This window comes from Bos taurus, chromosome 10 (genome assembly GCF_002263795.3).
Source record: "Bos taurus isolate L1 Dominette 01449 registration number 42190680 breed Hereford chromosome 10, ARS-UCD2.0, whole genome shotgun sequence".
NCBI classification, from domain to species: Eukaryota; Metazoa; Chordata; class Mammalia; order Artiodactyla; family Bovidae; genus Bos; species Bos taurus.
Genome location: NC_037337.1, coordinates 92,763,227 through 92,781,082, shown reverse-complemented (window position 1 = coordinate 92,781,082; position 17,856 = coordinate 92,763,227). Strand labels below are relative to the sequence as shown.

Here is a 17,856-nt window from a genome sequence, read left to right as displayed (position 1 = left end):
CGAGGAGACCTCAGTGTTGAGTTTTTTATAAATTAGGCGTGTGCAGCTGTAGCAGCCACATCCATTTCCAGTCCCCAGTTTTTAATCTGTTTTTTATCAGCTTTTTGTCCTGTGTATCGCTCATCTCTTCCCTTCTGCCCGCATACACCTGTCACTTACATGAATAATTTCCTGCCTGCGTTTCCTAAGCAGTAACTTGTACAGGTTATTGCAGATATAAACGGCATCTGATGGTGCAGTTCCCTTGCTCTAATTTCTTCCGAGTGGTCTGTGATTTCCGATAGTTTGGAAGCCAAAACCCTCAGCTTGAACTCCAAGGCCTTGGACATGGCTGTTTCCCTCGCCAGCCCCTTGCTTTCTGAGTCACAGGCACAGAGACCTTTACTCGGGTCTTTGAAAATACTAAGAAGCTCCCTGTCTGGGGACTTCTGGAAGGCCAGTCCCTCTGTCTAGAGTGAATATTGTTATCCCACCTCCTTTCTTCGCCTGACAGTTCGTACTCATCCTCTGGAAGTCAGGTCCAGTGTCTCTTCCCCTAACACATCTCCCCTGATCCCTACCGCACTGCAGGAACAGGTCGTGTACCACAGTTAGGAGTTCTGCAAGTCTGTGTTCCCTACGGCCTTTGTCACTGTAAATTAGTCAGGGATGTAGTATAGTTGTTTCTCCTGCGGGAATATGAGGTTCGAAACAGCACGGGCTGTTGTCTGCCTTGTTTGCCACCTCATTGCCTGCAGCTGGTGATGCTTACTAAAGAAACCCTGTTTTTCTGCCATGCCAGTTATATGTTCTAATTAAGGTTATTTTATACACCATAATGCATCAGCTTTAAGAATTAGAGCATAACAAAATGCACTTATCACTGAAACTATACCAAATATTGATGCTTTTTAAAAATTACTATTCAGCCAGCATTTTAACAACTTTCAGTGTGTCTCGGTCATTAAAATTTCATGTTAGGCCAGTGAACACACCAAAAGAACTGATGAGTAAAAATGTCAGGTGAGAGAACAGAAATCTGGTTAAGAATTTTCTGCTTTCCTTTATACAGCAAGTTTTTGGATATTCTTGGTGCTCTATGCTACCTGCCTGGGAAGCAGTTACACAGGGATAGATTTTCACGGAAGAGAAGGCATCCCCAATACGTAATCGCATGAACTCAGCCAGCACTGAGTAGTACCACGTGTCCCATTCCCCCCGAGGCATTCAGGATACAACGCTGGACCTTACCTTTGGTTCTTACCTTGGCAGAGCTTCACGTTTAACAGAAGCATTAGTTATTTTTTTAAACAATCACACCAACAAATGTGTAGTAAATTGTGATTATTGTTACAAAGGAGACTTAAAGTGTCCGGTGGTAGGTTCCTGACTGGAAAGTAGCACTTGTCTCTGAAGAAATGTGGTTGACATTTAAGTTGAACCTTGGCGGTAAGGTCATCCCAGGCCAAAAAGAACAGATGTGTCTAGGTCGTCAGGCAGGAAGGAACATGGTGTTGGTGTACCTGGAGAGCAGTGAGCAAAAGGTGCGACAGTGCTGAGATAAAGGGTCTGATCTATTCCTTACAGCGCTTCAAGGAGCCGCAAGGTCCAGCCTGTTGAGACTTAAGAGCAGTCGCTTTGGGTGACCCCAACAATGAAAGCAGAAAGATCAGGGATGGGTGCTTTGCAGAAGTTTTGCCAGGAAAGAACGCCGCTTCGACTGGAGCCATGGGGAGGGAGGGTCGTAGATGCGCTCCAGGCGTGCTCGGCGGTGAAGGAAACAGGACTAGGGGCTGGATTGGCTGCCAGAGGGACTGGGGGGCACCTATGGCAACCAGCAAATGTTGCCTTGCCATTTATTTCAACTTGTATGCTTCAGTGTAACAAGATTTTTTTTTTTTTTTTTAATGTTTCTGAAGTAACTATTCTGGTTAAAAGCCAAGGGCAGATTCTGTTAATAACTGATTCTTTTCATAAATTCCTTCTCGCAGAGAGCATTTGACTACTTCAACTTAGCAGCGAATGCTGGCAATTCCCACGCCATGGCCTTCTTGGGAAAGGTACTGTACGTCCTGTGAGCGTTTTCTTTGGTAGCAGGAGGTGCTCACCTAGTAAGCACATATGGTGTTCATCATCTACAATTTAACAAAAGTAAGCTGGAAATAAAATTTCCAATACAAGCATATTATATTTTAAAGTGCTGCCAAGTCACTTCAGTTGTGTCGGACTCTGTGCGACCCCATGGACTGCAGCCCACCAGGCTTCTCCGTCCATGGGATTCTCCAGGCAAGAACACTGGAGTGGGTTGTCATTTCCTTCTCCAATGCGTGAAAGTGAAGTCACTCAGTCGTGTCCGACTCTTAGCGACCCCATGGACTGCAGCCTACCAGGCTCCTCCGCCCATGGGATTTTCCAGGCAAGAGTACTGGAGTGGGGTGCCATTGCCTTCTCCTTTAAAGTGCTACCCTGAGACATTTTCTTAGGTAACTTAGAGGGAACGTAGCATTTGTTTATCAGTATGTTAATTCTCCATTGACGCTAACTGTCACTGTCTGTGGCCCTGCTTTTGGTGTATGATATGCAGTAATAAGGGATTTACTCTTTACGTTGTGCTGTTTTGCTAAGTCTGTCATAATTGCCTGTTCACTTCTGTGTTGAATTGAGACGATCAGAGTGTGTTGAAATTTATCTGCAGACCTTATTTAATGTCTTAAGTATGATAGCCATCACCCACTTCTCAGTGCTATTCTTTTTTCAGCCAAGGAAGCATTTAAGTCTAGAGATTAATGAACAGATTCTATATGTCACGGCATGTTCTCACCACTTCCTTTTTCATTATTTTGAACACTAACACAGTGTAAACCAATGGGTATTTTCATCTTTGGCCAAGTCCTAGGGTTAGGAGGCTCAGCTAGAATATGTCTCAGAAGCCTTTACAAAGAGAAAGATCTCATCAGTATTTGCCACACGATCACAGCCGGTCATTTGGGGCCTGAGAACTTTACATTTAGACATTCTAACTATTGCAGTGTAGAAATTTGTATCACCCGTCTATTTTTGTTAGCGTTTAAGAACTTTTCTTTTCAGCCCTCTCGATTCTTGCTCTGAATTTCTGATTTCCCCTATCTCAAAAAAATATTTCCTTTCCTTATTTCCCCAATATACACATGGATAAAAACAGTACTACTGGTCATTCAGTCTTCCTTTCTCTTGGCCCTTTTATCAGGTCCCATACCTGGTACTCTGTAATCATTCAGTGCTTGGAACCTTTTAAAATAACTTTTTGAGTTACCTTTTTTCCTGAGTTTAAGACTGTCCTTGCATCTTATTATGGGGAAAGCAGTGGACAACATTGCTCTCAGCTCTCCTTTTTCTCATGTAATCACTTATTCCTAACAACTGATTGACCATTTGACTGCCCTCGGTCAGCGTGAGAAGAAAGATTTATCTTGGGGTTTAAGATTACTTCTCCTGAGATTGATTAGTGAACTGATTTTATGTAGTCATGTTTATACATAAGTCGTAAATTTGGCATGACCAAGAATATATTAAAAATATCTGCTGTTAAGATTTTGCTTTTAATTCTAAAATATCCTGTGGGAAACTATGACCCTTTGTTGAAAGATTTCATGAAACCATGAGATGACTTAGGGAAAATGTAATTGCTGAGATGATTACAGCTCATACTGAAATTGGGGTCTGTCTGTTTTCCAGATGTACTCAGAAGGAAGTGATATTGTACCTCAGAGTAACGAGACGGCTCTTCACTACTTTAAAAAGGCTGCTGACATGGTAAGCCTTCTTGACTCGGTGTATTGAAACGTGTGCCATATTCCTGTTATTTTAAGAGATAAGTTTTTAAAGGAATTAATCATAATCAACTTATTCTATAAATTATTGGAAGTGCTTTTGATTCATTTGGATGAATGGATTAGGAAGAAACCTTCTCAATAAAAAGCTATATACATATATGTGTGTGTGTGCGTGCGTGCATGTATGTGTATATTAGGGACCAGATCATTGAATATTAAGTCTGTTTCAGTTTTACTGAGAAGTTTCCTGGCCAGGAATAGAATGGGAGTTATATAATTTTTAATATATATATTTTTATATAATTATACATATATATAATATTTTATATATATTCAATATATAATTATATGTTGAATATATATTATATATATTATATTATATATAATGTATATTATAAATATATATTTAATATATATAGTATATATAAAATATATTATATATAATAAATTTGTATATAATTTAATATATATTAAAATATATATGTAATATATAATTTATATAATTAGTAATAGAATGGGAGTTATATAATTTACCCTGTTTGTATTGCAACTTGAGGTTTAAAGCTTCACTGACTAGTTTTGATCATTATAACACACAAGTTAGACTTTCTTTGGCCCCGAGAAAGCTGCCTCTTGAGTATTTAAGACCCTCTGACGCCAGTGTGTGCCCTTACCTCTCTGTCAACTAGTACACGTTACTAGCTGGTAGTACTACTACTAAGTGGATTAGTACGACTAGTACTTGTTGTCCCAAACGACAACCACAGTTAAGTTTTTCCTGAAGGGGCATGGTGACACTTTTTTTAAAGATGCTTCTCTCCTGAGTTTTAGGTGGATACTAGATTTTTCTCTTTAAGGTTTCAAAGCAGTGATTGTCTTTGTTCCACACAGTCCAACAACCTTAAGCATACCCTTGCCACTGATCTCAATGTGTTGATTCTGCCCTGTGGCAGCATCTTCTTTGTTGGGGTGGGAGGCTACCAGTGGAAAACCAACCTCCTCCCCCCACCAAAAAAAAGTGACCTACTTTTAATTTTGGAAAGATTAAACATATCAGTCATGTTTCATATCACATATTTGTGAACCAGATATTCATAAGGTAAGTCACCAAAATTTAATTCTAAGTGAATTTACTCGTTACTGTTTTTCAGCAAATATTGAATGTTAGGTCTCCAAAACTCAGTAACCTGTGTAGTCTGATGGGAAGGAGGAAATTTCTGTTTTGAATTGAAAAACTTACTAAGACATGTTCTGAATATGCTTATAAATTATTTCTCTGCAGTCACTTTTTCTTGCCTATTTTTTTTAATGAATCCTTTCATTTTGGTCTGGTTGGCAGGGCAACCCAGTTGGACAGAGTGGGCTTGGAATGGCTTACCTCTACGGGAGAGGAGTTCAAGTTGTAAGTTTTCAGTCCTAACGTTCTGACTTCAACAAGCAGTCAGCTGGTGATGTAGGAAGTGCTCCTTAACTAGCTCCCAGTCAGCCCAGGTGAGGCCGTTCCATTTGTAACCAGAGCTCCACCGGGCCATTCTCTCTTAGGTTTGGTTCCCTGCCACCGCTCACCCCGTCCCACCGTAGCAGCTGCCTCTTGGCATGGCTGTGTCTCTGGTGCCTTCTCAGGGCGTGAAACTGTTTCTCATGTTTCCATCTCTGCTCTTCGCCTCACTTCCTCTCCCATCTCTCTCAGGCTTCAGTATCTCCGGGCCGCATCTTCACTCAGGCCTAAGAAAATTCTCAAGTCCTGTCGTGTAGAGTGAGGAAAGCTCTCTGTGCTACCCCTTGCCCTTCTAGCTGCCACCTCTCTCCTTTCCAGCCCTTTCCTTCAGTCCAGGTTTCTCCAGAGAAGGAGCTCCGTGAGCTGCTGCCGTTCACTCCTCAGCTCTCAGCAGTCAGGCTTCTACCTCCTGTCACTGCGCTGCACGGCTCAGCAGTGACCTCCGTGTCAGCCCACACGGCGCTGGTTCTGCCTCCCTTGGACTCTGTCCTCCTCGGGGCCATCTGGGTTTTCCGGGGCCACTGCGCCTCACTCCTCTGTGCTTCTTACTCACACTGGAGGCCCTGGATCCTCATCACCGTCCCCACCTCTGTCCGATCTCCCAAGCCATGTATTCTTTTAATTTGGGCCCAGACTAAGAGCTCGGTAGAGTATTCTAGTCCGTAGATATTCCCTAGCATTAAAGACAGGGATGTGGTCTCATTCTGATTTCCTTCTAGTCATTTTAGGGTAGTAGAATCCAGGAGTGTCATTTGTTTCATTTTTCTCTGAGGATATGTATATTTGAAATATGATAATAATGTTTGATAAGCTGTTCAGGGAAGGAACTAATAAGGACAGAATAATTTTTCTTATTTAATGTTTAAAAATTCAGGTTTAAAAGGGTTTGTTGATTAATAGAAAAGCTGTGACTGTTTCTTAATTTTTGGTCTGCTGTTTTAGTAGTGTTGTTTTATGTTTTCTGAGAGCAGACATACAAGTTGTTTCACAAAATAATGTATTTGTTTTTCTGCACGGTCTTAAATGTTAATCCACCATGACTGAAAAAATATTACCATCTGTGTATTATTAAAAAGAAGGTCTTTTAATGACTTCAGGAATATTGTGTGCTTTGTGAATTCTTTTTATGAATGAATCTCCTGACTTCAGAATATGTCAGCCTTTCGAGCCTTCTCATCGTGTGATCATGTGACCTCTTTTTCTCCAGAATTATGATTTGGCACTGAAGTATTTCCAGAAAGCTGCTGAACAAGGCTGGGTGGACGGGCAGCTGCAGCTTGGCTCCATGTACTATAGTAAGTAATGATGGATACTCCACATCTAAATTCCCTGTTTTCCTCTAGATGTCACTGTGATGTGGAAGTGAGAGCTATTGAGTTTCTATCTGATGAATGTCCTTCCAAGTCAGTAATTTGTGTACATCTTGTATTGCCCTGTAGAATGTATTAATCTGTATTAATGTGCAAATCTATGTTAATAAGATTCATATCATTCTGGAGTAAGAATTCTGAGTTTCATTTAGTTTTATTCCTAGGTAGGGCTTCTCTGATGCTTTAGCTAAACCTCACTTAACACTGTTCCTGACCTCTCATGTGATTTTCCTTACAGACGGCATTGGAGTCAAGAGGGATTACAAACAAGCCTTGAAGTATTTTAACCTAGCTTCACAGGGAGGCCATATCTTGGCTTTCTACAACCTGGCTCAGATGCATGCCAGTGGCACTGGAGTCATGCGATCATGTCACACTGCGGTGGAGGTGAGGGCTCTTCTGCGCTCGCCCAGGAGGAGAGTCTGCGGTTCTGGTTCTGGTTCTCTTCTTATGGTTTCTTCTAGAGTAGAGACAGACTCGGTCGACTGGCACTGAGACAATGAGGGAAGGCTCTGACTGTCGCACTTACTGATTCAGTTTGTCTGTCCCCCTGGAATTAGCCTTCATAAGAGCGGATATTATTGTCTGCGGTCTCTCTGGCACCTCAGACAGTATCTGAGACATAGCATCAAAAAGTATATGTTAAATGAATGTTGCAGGGGGAATGCTGATATCTCCCAGCTGGAGCCTTTCCTCTTTAGCTTTCTCATGATTGGCACGTCAGAGGAACATTGTTCAACGCTTAGCACAGTTTCTCAGGGCTTCCCAGGTGACACAGTGGTAAAGAATCCACCTGCCAATGCAAGACGTGAGTCCGATCCCTGGGTTGGGAAGGGCCCCTGGAGAAGGTGATGGCAACCCACTCCAGCATTCTTGCCTGGAGAATCCCATGGACAGAGGAGCCTGGCGGGCTACTGTCCCCAGGGTTGCAAAGAGGTGGACAGGACTGAGCATGCACACACAGAGTTTCTAAACCTCTCTATGCCTCAGTTTCCTTCCTCGTAAAGTGGAGCTGTTACTGGAACTTAACGCATAAGAGGGTGGCCCCTCACAGGAGGAGTGAGTGAGTTACTGTTCAAATTAGTATCCCAGATTTATATATATATATATATTTTTTTTTTAATAAAACTGCCAGAGATTCAGACAGCAAGCTTAACAATTGCTTGTAGCCAACGTGCAAAAAATGATTTCTGACACACCTGTCTTTTTTCCTGTTCTCACAGTTGTTTAAGAATGTATGTGAGCGGGGCCGGTGGTCCGAGCGGCTCATGACTGCTTACAGCAGCTACAAGGACGGGGACTCCAACGCCGCCGTGATCCAGTACCTCCTGCTGGCCGAGCAGGGCTACGAGGTGGCACAGAGCAACGCAGCCTTCATCCTCGACCAGAGTGAGGCCCACTCCCGTCCTGCCTGGGTGTGGGAACACAGGGTGCACGTCAGGTTCAGTGCAGTCGCTCAGTCGTGTCCGACTCTCTGCGACCCCATGGATCGCAGCACGCCAGGCCTCCCTGTCCATCACCAACTCCCGGAGTTCACTCAGACTCATGCCCATTGAGTCGGTGATGCCATCCAGCCATCTCATCCTCTGTGTCGTCCCCTTCTCCTCCCGCCTTAATCTTTCCCAGCGTCAGGGTCTTTTCCAGTGAATCAGTTCTCCACATGAGGTGGCCAAAGTATTGGAGTTTCAGCTTCAACATCAGTCCTTCCAATGAACACCCAGGACTGATCTCCTTTAGGGTGGACTAGTTGGATCTCCTTGCTGTCCAAGGGACACTCAAGAGTCTTCTCCAACACCACAGTTCACAAGCATCAATTTAAGACATCAAGTTAACTTGTTTAAACAGAAAAGCCACAAAGATACTTCTTTATTGAACTGGACAGCCCACATGCTCAAGTTATTTTACCTCAGATCTCTAAGCCATCAAAGTGAGTTTTATGGAGTTGACACTAGAAATAGATCCAACATTGATCATAAAATTAACTGCGTTCAGTTAAATACATTTTTCAAACTACAGCAAATATAAAAATATTGTTTTTCCAGTGGCATATAGATTCCTAGTGGTTCAGTGTGAAATGTCAGACTGAATGAAGCACAAGCTGGAATCAAGATTGCAGGGAGAAATATCAGTAACCTCAGATATGCAGAAGACACCACCCTTATGGCAGAAAGCGAAGAACTAAAGAGCCTCTTGATGAAAGTGAAAAAACTGGCTCAACATTCAGAAAACTAAGATCATGGCATCTGGTCCCATCACTTCATGGCAAATAGATGGGGAAACAATGGAAACCATGACAGACTTTATTTTTTTGGACTCTAAAATCACTGCAGATGGTGACTGCAGCCATGAAATTAAAAGAGGCTTGCTCTTTGAAAGAAAAGCTATGACCAACCTAGCTGCTACTGCTACTGCTAAGTCGCTTCAGTCATGTCCGACTCTGCGACCCCATAGATGGCAGCCCTAGACAGCATATTAAAAAGCAGAGACATTACTTTGCCGACAAAGGTCCATCTAGTCAAAGCTATGGTTTTTCCAGTAGTCACACATGGATGTGAGAGTTGGACTATAAAAAAAGCTGGGCACCGAAGAATTGATGCTTTTGAACTGTGGTGTTAGAGAAGACTCTTGAGAGTCCCTTGGAGATCCAACCAGCAGTCCATCCTAAAGGAGATCAGTCCTGGGTGTTCATTGGAAGGACTGATGTTGAAGCTGAAACTCCAATACTTTGGCCACCTGATGCTAAGAACTGACTCATTTGAAAAGACCCTGATGCTGGGAAAGGTTGAAGGCAGGAGGAGAAGGGGACGACAGAGGATGAGATGGTTGGATAGCATCACTGACTCGATGGACATGAGTTTGATTAAACTCCAGGAGCTGGTGATAGATAGGGAAGCCTGGCGTGTTGCAGTCCATGGGGTCGCAAAGAGTCACACACGACTAAGCAACTGAACTGAGTGGTTCAGTAATTAGTCTCATTATTAATTCTGTGGTCAGAACATGCCTCGGGAAGTAGTATTGTCCTGAATGCAATGGTTCCTTTGAACTCAGTATTTTATTCCCATACTCGTTTAATGTCAATAATTTTTTCATTTAATATTTTGTATCCCATTTCTTATTTAAATTATGCTGCATGTATCCACCCTGGTTTGCAGATGAAGCCTAAAACTCGAGTGCCTTTGCTTAAACGCCTGGTTTGTGTTTCATTTTCCTTGCAGGAGAAGCGACCATTGTAGGTGAGAATGAAACTTATCCCAGAGCTTTGCTTCACTGGAACCGGGCCGCCTCACAAGGTGAGTGGTTGGTTAGTTCTAGAATAAGAGTTTAACCTGGGGGCCTTTCTTTATTGTATCTTTGTTTTTATCTTCCATAATAAGGATTCATTCGTGACTTTAAACAGAGATACTGTTGCTTAACTTGTTTGCCTGATTGGTATTCATTCTTAGAATGAGTTCTAATCCCAGGGTTTTTAAATTGAAATGCAGGATCTTTGTACTGGACATTTATATCATCCTATGCTTTACTCTGATTTATAGTTTGAGTCTAGCGTGTTGTGTAAAATGACAATTGAATAAAATGTGTAATAGAATATAGGTGTAAAACGTAAGATTTCAGCCTTTCCCCACTCTTTTTTGTTTGACTATTTCTTTCTCATGCATACTACTCTCAACGTTATCTGCCCATCTTGGCTCCAGTTGAACTATATAAAATGTTAGATGACACAATAGAATACAGTGATCATTTGAAGAGTATTGTTAGTGAAATAGAGATTACACCCACTTTGTTTTGTCTCTCTCTGACTATTAAAAAGCCTTCTTCAGAAGGGCAACTCTTCTGATTTTAATTTTTTACTGAATTTGTAGCTTGGCTGAAGAAATTGCTATAAAGTTTGTGTGTTAGAAGATGGACTTCCCAGGTGGCGCTAGTGAGAAAGAACCCACCTGCCAATTCAGGAGACTCGCGTTCTGTCCTTGGGTTGGGAAGATCCCCTGGAGCAGGAACTGGCAACCCACTCCAGTATTCTTGCCTGGAAAATCCCATGGACCGAGGAGGCTGGCAGGTTACAGTCCATGGGGTCGCAAAGAGCTGGGCATGACTGAATGTGCACGTGCACGCTGTGTTACAAATGAACATTCTGTTTTATGGAAGCATGTTAGCAGGAGGAGAAATAAGAGTTTCATCTGCTTTAAACACAGTTTCTGATTGGCAGTTTTACATTTAACCGCTATTTCAGGCTATACTGTGGCTAGAATCAAGCTTGGAGACTACCACTTCTATGGCTTCGGCACGGATGTGGATTACGAGACTGCGTTTATCCACTATCGTCTCGCGTCTGAGCAGCAGCACAGCGCACAGGCCATGTTTAACCTGGGCTACATGCATGAGAAAGGACTGGGCATTAAACAGGTGGGCGTGACTTCAGATGTATGCGTGCTGCCATTTTGATTTGGGGGAAAGCATCTTCGTTTTTATAGGAAATAGGCTTCCTTTGGAGTGTGCTCACGTTTTAGGTGCTAAGTTAGAAGCCAGTCTTGTAGTATTTCGAAAGAGTACCCTCCACCTCTCTCACCCTCAAGCATACGTGCGTACGCTATTTAGGGTATTAGGCCAAAGACAGATCCATAAAAGTGGAAAACCATCGCTGCCTCTGCTGTTAACTCCTGTTTGAGAAACTGTCCATCAACAGCCAAATTCTGTCATTTCTAAATTACTTTGAAATGAATTAAAGTGTTTGCTAGTGCTGAACTTATTCTCACTCCTACACCTTCCTACTGAAGTCATCCTTTAGACCCGTGGTCATGCAAGTTTCTACCTGTGTTAAAATAACTTTGAGAAACGTATCCTCTTACACATTTTTAATTTGACATTTAAAATTTCTCTTAAGTTTCAAAGAGTCTAAGTTCTAGCTATTTTAAACACTAAAATTTTTATAAATGGAATGACTAAATTACTTTAAATCCCAAAATAATTTGATACCCTCATTATTAACTTTTTAAAAAAAGCATGGCAAATTTGTTAATAAAAATTGTATCCTTTACTTTTCTCCCTGAATTTATATTTTAGTCCATTATTCCTAAAAGTTATATACCAGTGTAATATACTGATCACTCTGTCATGCTTATCTGAAACAAAAAGTATGTAAATTCGAATTTGAATTTTATTTCCTGTGATTATAGGCTGTTTTAAGAAATATTATGGGTATATTATTATAGTCAATTATGAATATACTGTTGATCTCATCAAATTCATGATTTTATAAAATTTTACTTTCTCTAATGCATCTTTGAGATGAATAGAGCATTTTAAAAAATTATTGTAAGTATTGTAGAATAGATTTAGCATTCTATTTTCTGTTTTATAAATATATGAGTGGAACCTCGTTCACATAAGTAAGTACATGGGAATGGGAAGAATTCCATAGCAAGGTTATTGGCTCTTTAAATGGCTTTAGAGTGCTGTGCTGTCTGGGTCAGTGTGGGCTCTGAAACAGTGCCACAGAGCAGTGGCTTAAGCAGCAGGCGTTTATTCTCCCATTTCTGGAGGCTGCGAAGTTGAAGGCCAGGGTGCCTGCAGGTTTGGTGTCTGGTGAAGGCCCTCTCCTCTCTGTGGCCTCTCATGAGGAAAGAGGGAGAAAGGAGCAGCAAGCTCCTTGAGGATTCTGATGAGGACGTTAATTCCTCATCAGATCCCGATAACCTCTCAAAGCCCTCACTTCTTCATACCTTAGGGCATAGAGTTTCACATATAAATATTGGGATAATGCAAACACTTAGTCTGTAACATATGCCAAAAATCAGATGAATCTGTCATCGAAGTTATTTCTAATGATCCATCACTGGATAACTTGGGTAGGTCCCCCCTTCAGTTCTGTTGAAAACAACAAATTAGAAACTAGAGACTTGCAAAAAGAGGTGTTCCCTGGCCACTGGACTCACGCTTTCTCAGTTTCTGGGAGTCACATCTGAAAGGCTTTCCCAGGGCTGATAAGGAGCTAATGATACTCCTTACTCGTTCAGTCTCCTAGAGACCTTTTGTGCTTAAAAGAAGGTGGTTCATTTCACTTTGTTAATGCACTGCTTTTTTGTCAAAGTGCTTATTTTATTGAATTTGAGTATTTTATTTCCAGTGTGTAAGTTTTGATACATTTATATGAACATTAGATGTTGAATATAGTTTTATCAAGAATCCGGAGCTGCAGGCTGTGCGTTCAGTTCGTGGACAGTCTGCTGAATAGCACAGCTGCTGAAGCCTCCTTGCCCTGTCAAACCAGTCGGCCAAATCCGACTCGGTTTCTATCAGAAGGCCTGACTTTGTTAATTCAAATAAAATTAATGGGCTTGATGCCTAAAAAGATCACACGTAAGTTGTGGTTTTTACACATTTAGTAATAATTTGCAAAGACAATCAGAATTAAAGTGATGAAACTCTTAATTTTTAAAAAAATCTGTATAATAAGCTGTACAACAAGAAAATCAGTGCTTTTCGTGTCATAATTTGTAATGTTATACAAATTTAATTTGTAATGTTATACAAAGCTTATGCAAATTCTTACGAATAAAGACTAATGAAATGCATAGTATTCCTTTGATTAGAGTTAGGGGAGAGACTGCTGGTATCCATAATTTTTTTTAATTTATTTATTTTTAATTGAAGGATAATTGCTTTACAAGAATTTTGTTGTTTTCAGTTAAACCTCAACATGAATCAGCCATAGGTACACATACGCCCCCTCCCTCCTGAACCTCCCTCCCATCTCCCTTCCCATCCCACCCCATAGGTTGGTACAGAGCCCTGTTTGAGTTCCCTGAGACATACAACAAATTCCCATTGGCTATCTATCTTATATATAGTAATGTAACTTTCCATGTTACTCTCTTCATACATCTCACCCTCTCCTCCCCTCTCCTCTTATCCATAAGTCTGTACTCTATGTCTGTTTCTCCATTGCTGCCCTGCAAATAAATTCTTCAGTACCATCTTTCTAGATCCCATATCTATGCATTAGTATATACAGTATTTATGTTTCTCTTTCTGACTTGCTTCACTCTGTATAATAGGCTCTAGGCTCATCCACCCCATGACTCAAATGTATTCCTTTTTATGGCTGAGTAATGTTCCATTGTGTGTATGTACCACAACTTCTTTATCCATTTATCTGTCTATGGGCGTCTAGGTTGCTTCCATGTTCTAGCTATTGTAAACAGTGCTGCAGTGAACATTGGAGTACGTGTGTCTTTTTCAATTTTGGTTTCCTCAGGGTATATGTATAAGAGTGGGATTGCTGGGTCATGTGGTGGTTTTATTCCTAATTTTTTAAGGAGTTCCATTAGTTTTAATAAGGCGTTATGATCACCTTTTCTTATTTGTTTTCTGTTTTTTAAATAAATGACATATTCATACTCTAAAAACTAAGCAATCCAGCATCCAATATAGATAGAAAAATTTAAGTATTAAATTAAGATGAGGATTGGTGATAATTGGAATAAATAATTCAGGATTTGATTGATAAGATTTAATTTCTCTATCGAATCATCCACACACAGGCCATGGATCACATAAAGTTTGATGTGTGATCTTGAAAAATATGACAGTGCAAGTAAAATGTGTTACTTTTTTAAAAAAATCAAAGACACTCACCATCCTGTCACTTTTGTTTGATGCTCTCTTCTTTTTAACTAATGACTTGCCTGGGGACAAGTACAGAGAAGAGCCGGAAGTAACTGCTTCTATTTAACTGTGCAGAAAAAGTCAGTCTTAGTGTTTAGCCTTTCTTTGCCGTGTCATGGAATTCTTACCTACGAATTTAGTATTCTTTGACAATACTCAGGGCATGAGAGAAGTGAGGTTGTTAAATGAGATTTTTGCAACTCACACCATCCCATTCTGCCATTTATCTGAAGGCAGAGCGCCCTCATCTGGGCCACAGTTAGTAATAATTTGTTTCCCCCTTTACAGAAATACATCTAAGACAGGGAAAAAGAGGATTGAGAAACCCCTACCACCCCTTAGAAAACTTTTTTGAGTATGTCCACCCCAGGATAAAGATCTCTACTCCAGACAGAAACTAGAAATTCCTTACGCTGACTGGTTTATAAGTAGGAAAAAATTAACTTGAGACCTACAGGTCACCCCAGAAGTCTCCGGGTTAACAGTGTTCTGCACAGACCTCACATACAACTGTGTCCAGCAAGGGGGTGTCAGGTCAGGGACACACAGGTGACCTTTCAAATTGTTTCCATTAGATTCTTCAAAAGCAAGCAGTTAGATAATTAAAAGAAATTCTCCCTAATTAAAGCTTGAGTTCTTTCTTTGAATAAGGGAAATTTTAAAATGAAACTTGAAAGGTAAAATAAACTTTCCGAACATGTAAATAGTAATTATTTTTACTTTAACAAGAAATGAATCTTGGCTTATTACCTCTGTTATAGGATATTCACCTTGCAAAGCGTTTTTATGACATGGCAGCCGAAGCCAGCCCAGATGCTCAAGTACCAGTCTTCCTGGCACTCTGCAAGTTGGGCGTTGTCTATTTCTTGCAGTACATACGGGAAACAAATGTAAGTGGTCCACGAATCTCCTAATGAAAATACACATGCTATAACCTCAACCCACAGGTTTGGTTTTGCTCAGTTGGGGGAGAGGAGAGTAAGTGACTGGTCTTTGCCCTTCTTCCTGGGTAGAGGGACCTCGTCGGATGAGGGATGAGGGTGCCGCAGAGCATTTACAGGTGCCAGGGGCGCCTGACGGGTCCCCGGTGCTAAAGGGCATCCCAGGCGGTACACCAGTGAAGAGCCCGCCTGCCGATGCAGGAGACGCCAGAGACGCGGGTTCAAACCTTGGGTCGGGAAGATCCCTTGGAATAGGAAGTGGCAGCCCACACCAGAATTCTTGCCTAGGACATCCATGGACAGAGGAGCCTGGCGGGCTCCAGTCCATGGGGTCGCAGAGTCAGACACGACTGAGTGACCGTGCATGCATGTATGCCCATTGCTAGTGCATTTCATTGGTGCAGATGTTTTCTGGTTAGGGGAATCTGAGACTAACCCATGACAACTTGAAATAGTAGTTAACTAAGTTCAAAAGCATTTACTCAGATGACTGCCTAGCAGTGACTCAGACCAAGCACTTAAAAAGAGAATTTAAAACATGGAAAGAAGTGGAACCTGAGAGCCTGCCCAGGCTATTGTACTTCAGATTCTTCTGCTAGTGAAACATGTTAAAAACAGCACCGGAAGTGTTTTCTAAAAATACCTAGAATTATTTAAATGTGCTCAACGGTAGATCCTTGCTAGGAGGTGGGTGGGTTACCCATTCTCTTCACAACTACCAGCTTAGTTTCCAACACAGGGCTCTAGGGCTCTCCAGGTGTCTGTTTTGCTTACAGTACCTGTCATTCCTCATAACAGATTCACTGGTGCAGCATTTAACTCTCAAAGTCCTAAAAGGTATGCAGAAAGAAGGGCTGTTTAACTTTAATTCACTCCAGGCCAGGAAGGGATGATGTCAACCTTTTGTTGGCATCTTTCAGGACGAGTTGATGCACCCTTTCACCGTTAGATTCCAGAAGGGGCCTCACTCAGTGTTAACATATGTAGATTGAGGCCTTGGGCTTCAGCATCCAGAAGACGAAATTCGTTTTGCAATCCTAGCGATGTACCAAGGTTCTCCACCTATAGGGCTCCTGAGGGCTGAAGGTGCTGGCGTCTGTCCTGTCCTCTGCTTATACACTCGTAATCAACGTAGGATTGTTTGGTAGCAGGATCCAGGGTACACTGTGCACTCTGCTATCAGTAACTCAAAGGACCTTTGTTCCTTTCACTGAAAAGCTAACAGTGTGGCCACCAGCTCTTACTCTCTCAGGACTATTTCAACTAAACTATTGATTAAATGTGTATTACATTATTATCCATGTTTACCTAATTATCAGTATTGAGCACAGTCTAGGATTTGGTTGTGTAATACTCCATAATAAGTTGTGTTTTAGGAACTTACTCCTAAATAAGGAATAAGGTATAGGAAAACAATCAGATGCCCCATAATCTTACCACTTGGATATTCTCCCACCTTCCCTGTGAAAGGAGTAAGAAGTACTGATGGTAAGAAAGTCAAACAGTACAGAAAAACAGTCTCCTATTGTAGGTCCTACCCCAGGAAACTATTAGTTTCTTATAATTTTTTTCCAGAAAAAATTAGATTCTATACCTACAAATGTATATTGTGGGGACCTTTTAAATGTAGTTTTATTTAAACATTAAGGATTATGCCCCATATTTCCTTTCTTCTTGGTGGGTAAGTAGCAGTCAGAAAATACCAGGAATAACTTAAGCAACATTAAAATATGATATACAAAGAACATAATTTTAAAGTTCAGTTTTAGCAGTCAATTACAGTTAAATCCTAACTAAAATCATTATTTGTGCAGCTGTTAAACATGAATCTAACTATGATTCATATGAAACATACAGAACTAACACCTTCAGTTACAATAAACGGGCGACCGTAGTAAACTAGCCCTGCCGTCATTAGAAGAAAGCGTTTTGGTAGCGAGTGAGTCATCACTGGAAACAGGTTATAGTTGTGCCCATACACTGCTTCCCCAGCCCCGTCCTTGTTCCTAGTGTTTGTTTCAGATATTTCCTGTGAAAATGGTTGGAAATTAGCGCATTGTTACTGACGGGAAGGAGTCCTGAAAGATACTTTGTTGTTGTTTAGTCACTTGGTCCTGTCCGACTCCTAGCGACCCCATGGACTGTAGCCGCCAGGCTCCTCTGTCCATGGAATTCTCCAGGCAGGAATACTGGAGTGGGTTGCTATACCCTTCTCCAGGGGATCTTTCTGCCCCAGAGATCAAACCCAAGTTCTTTTCATTTCTTCAGTTGAACTGATTGTTTTGTCTAGTCCTTAATTTTATTAGATTGTTTACTGTGTTAAAGTCTGGCGGGGTTTAATTTTTAGTTTATTTCTTACTGAAGTACATTTGATGTGCAGCACTCTAGAGTTACATATACAATACAGTGATTCATCATTTTTTAGATTGCACTCCGTGTATGGTTATTAGACATTAGTGGCTACGTTCTCCGTGTCGTAGCTTATGTTGTACGTAACAGTCTGTGTCTCTTCATCCCGGACCTCTGTATCGCCCCTCCCACTCCTTCTCCCTGCTGGTAACCACTACTTTGTTCTCTATATCTGAGTCTGC

The 17,856-nt window shown here is 41.3% G+C and overlaps 1 protein-coding gene across 1 annotated transcript in view; it reads left to right on the top strand.

Annotated features, from left to right (window-relative positions):
- Nucleotides 1-17,856, top strand: part of SEL1L (SEL1L adaptor subunit of ERAD E3 ubiquitin ligase) — a 64,703-nt gene that overhangs the window by 42,035 nt on the left and 4,812 nt on the right. The window contains 9 exon segments of the mRNA NM_001206908.1: nucleotides 1,971-2,039; nucleotides 3,694-3,771; nucleotides 5,131-5,193; nucleotides 6,497-6,584; nucleotides 6,898-7,046; nucleotides 7,883-8,048; nucleotides 9,875-9,949; nucleotides 10,891-11,063; nucleotides 15,086-15,214. Of these exon segments, the coding sequence (NP_001193837.1) occupies nucleotides 1,971-2,039; nucleotides 3,694-3,771; nucleotides 5,131-5,193; nucleotides 6,497-6,584; nucleotides 6,898-7,046; nucleotides 7,883-8,048; nucleotides 9,875-9,949; nucleotides 10,891-11,063; nucleotides 15,086-15,214 (990 nt within the window).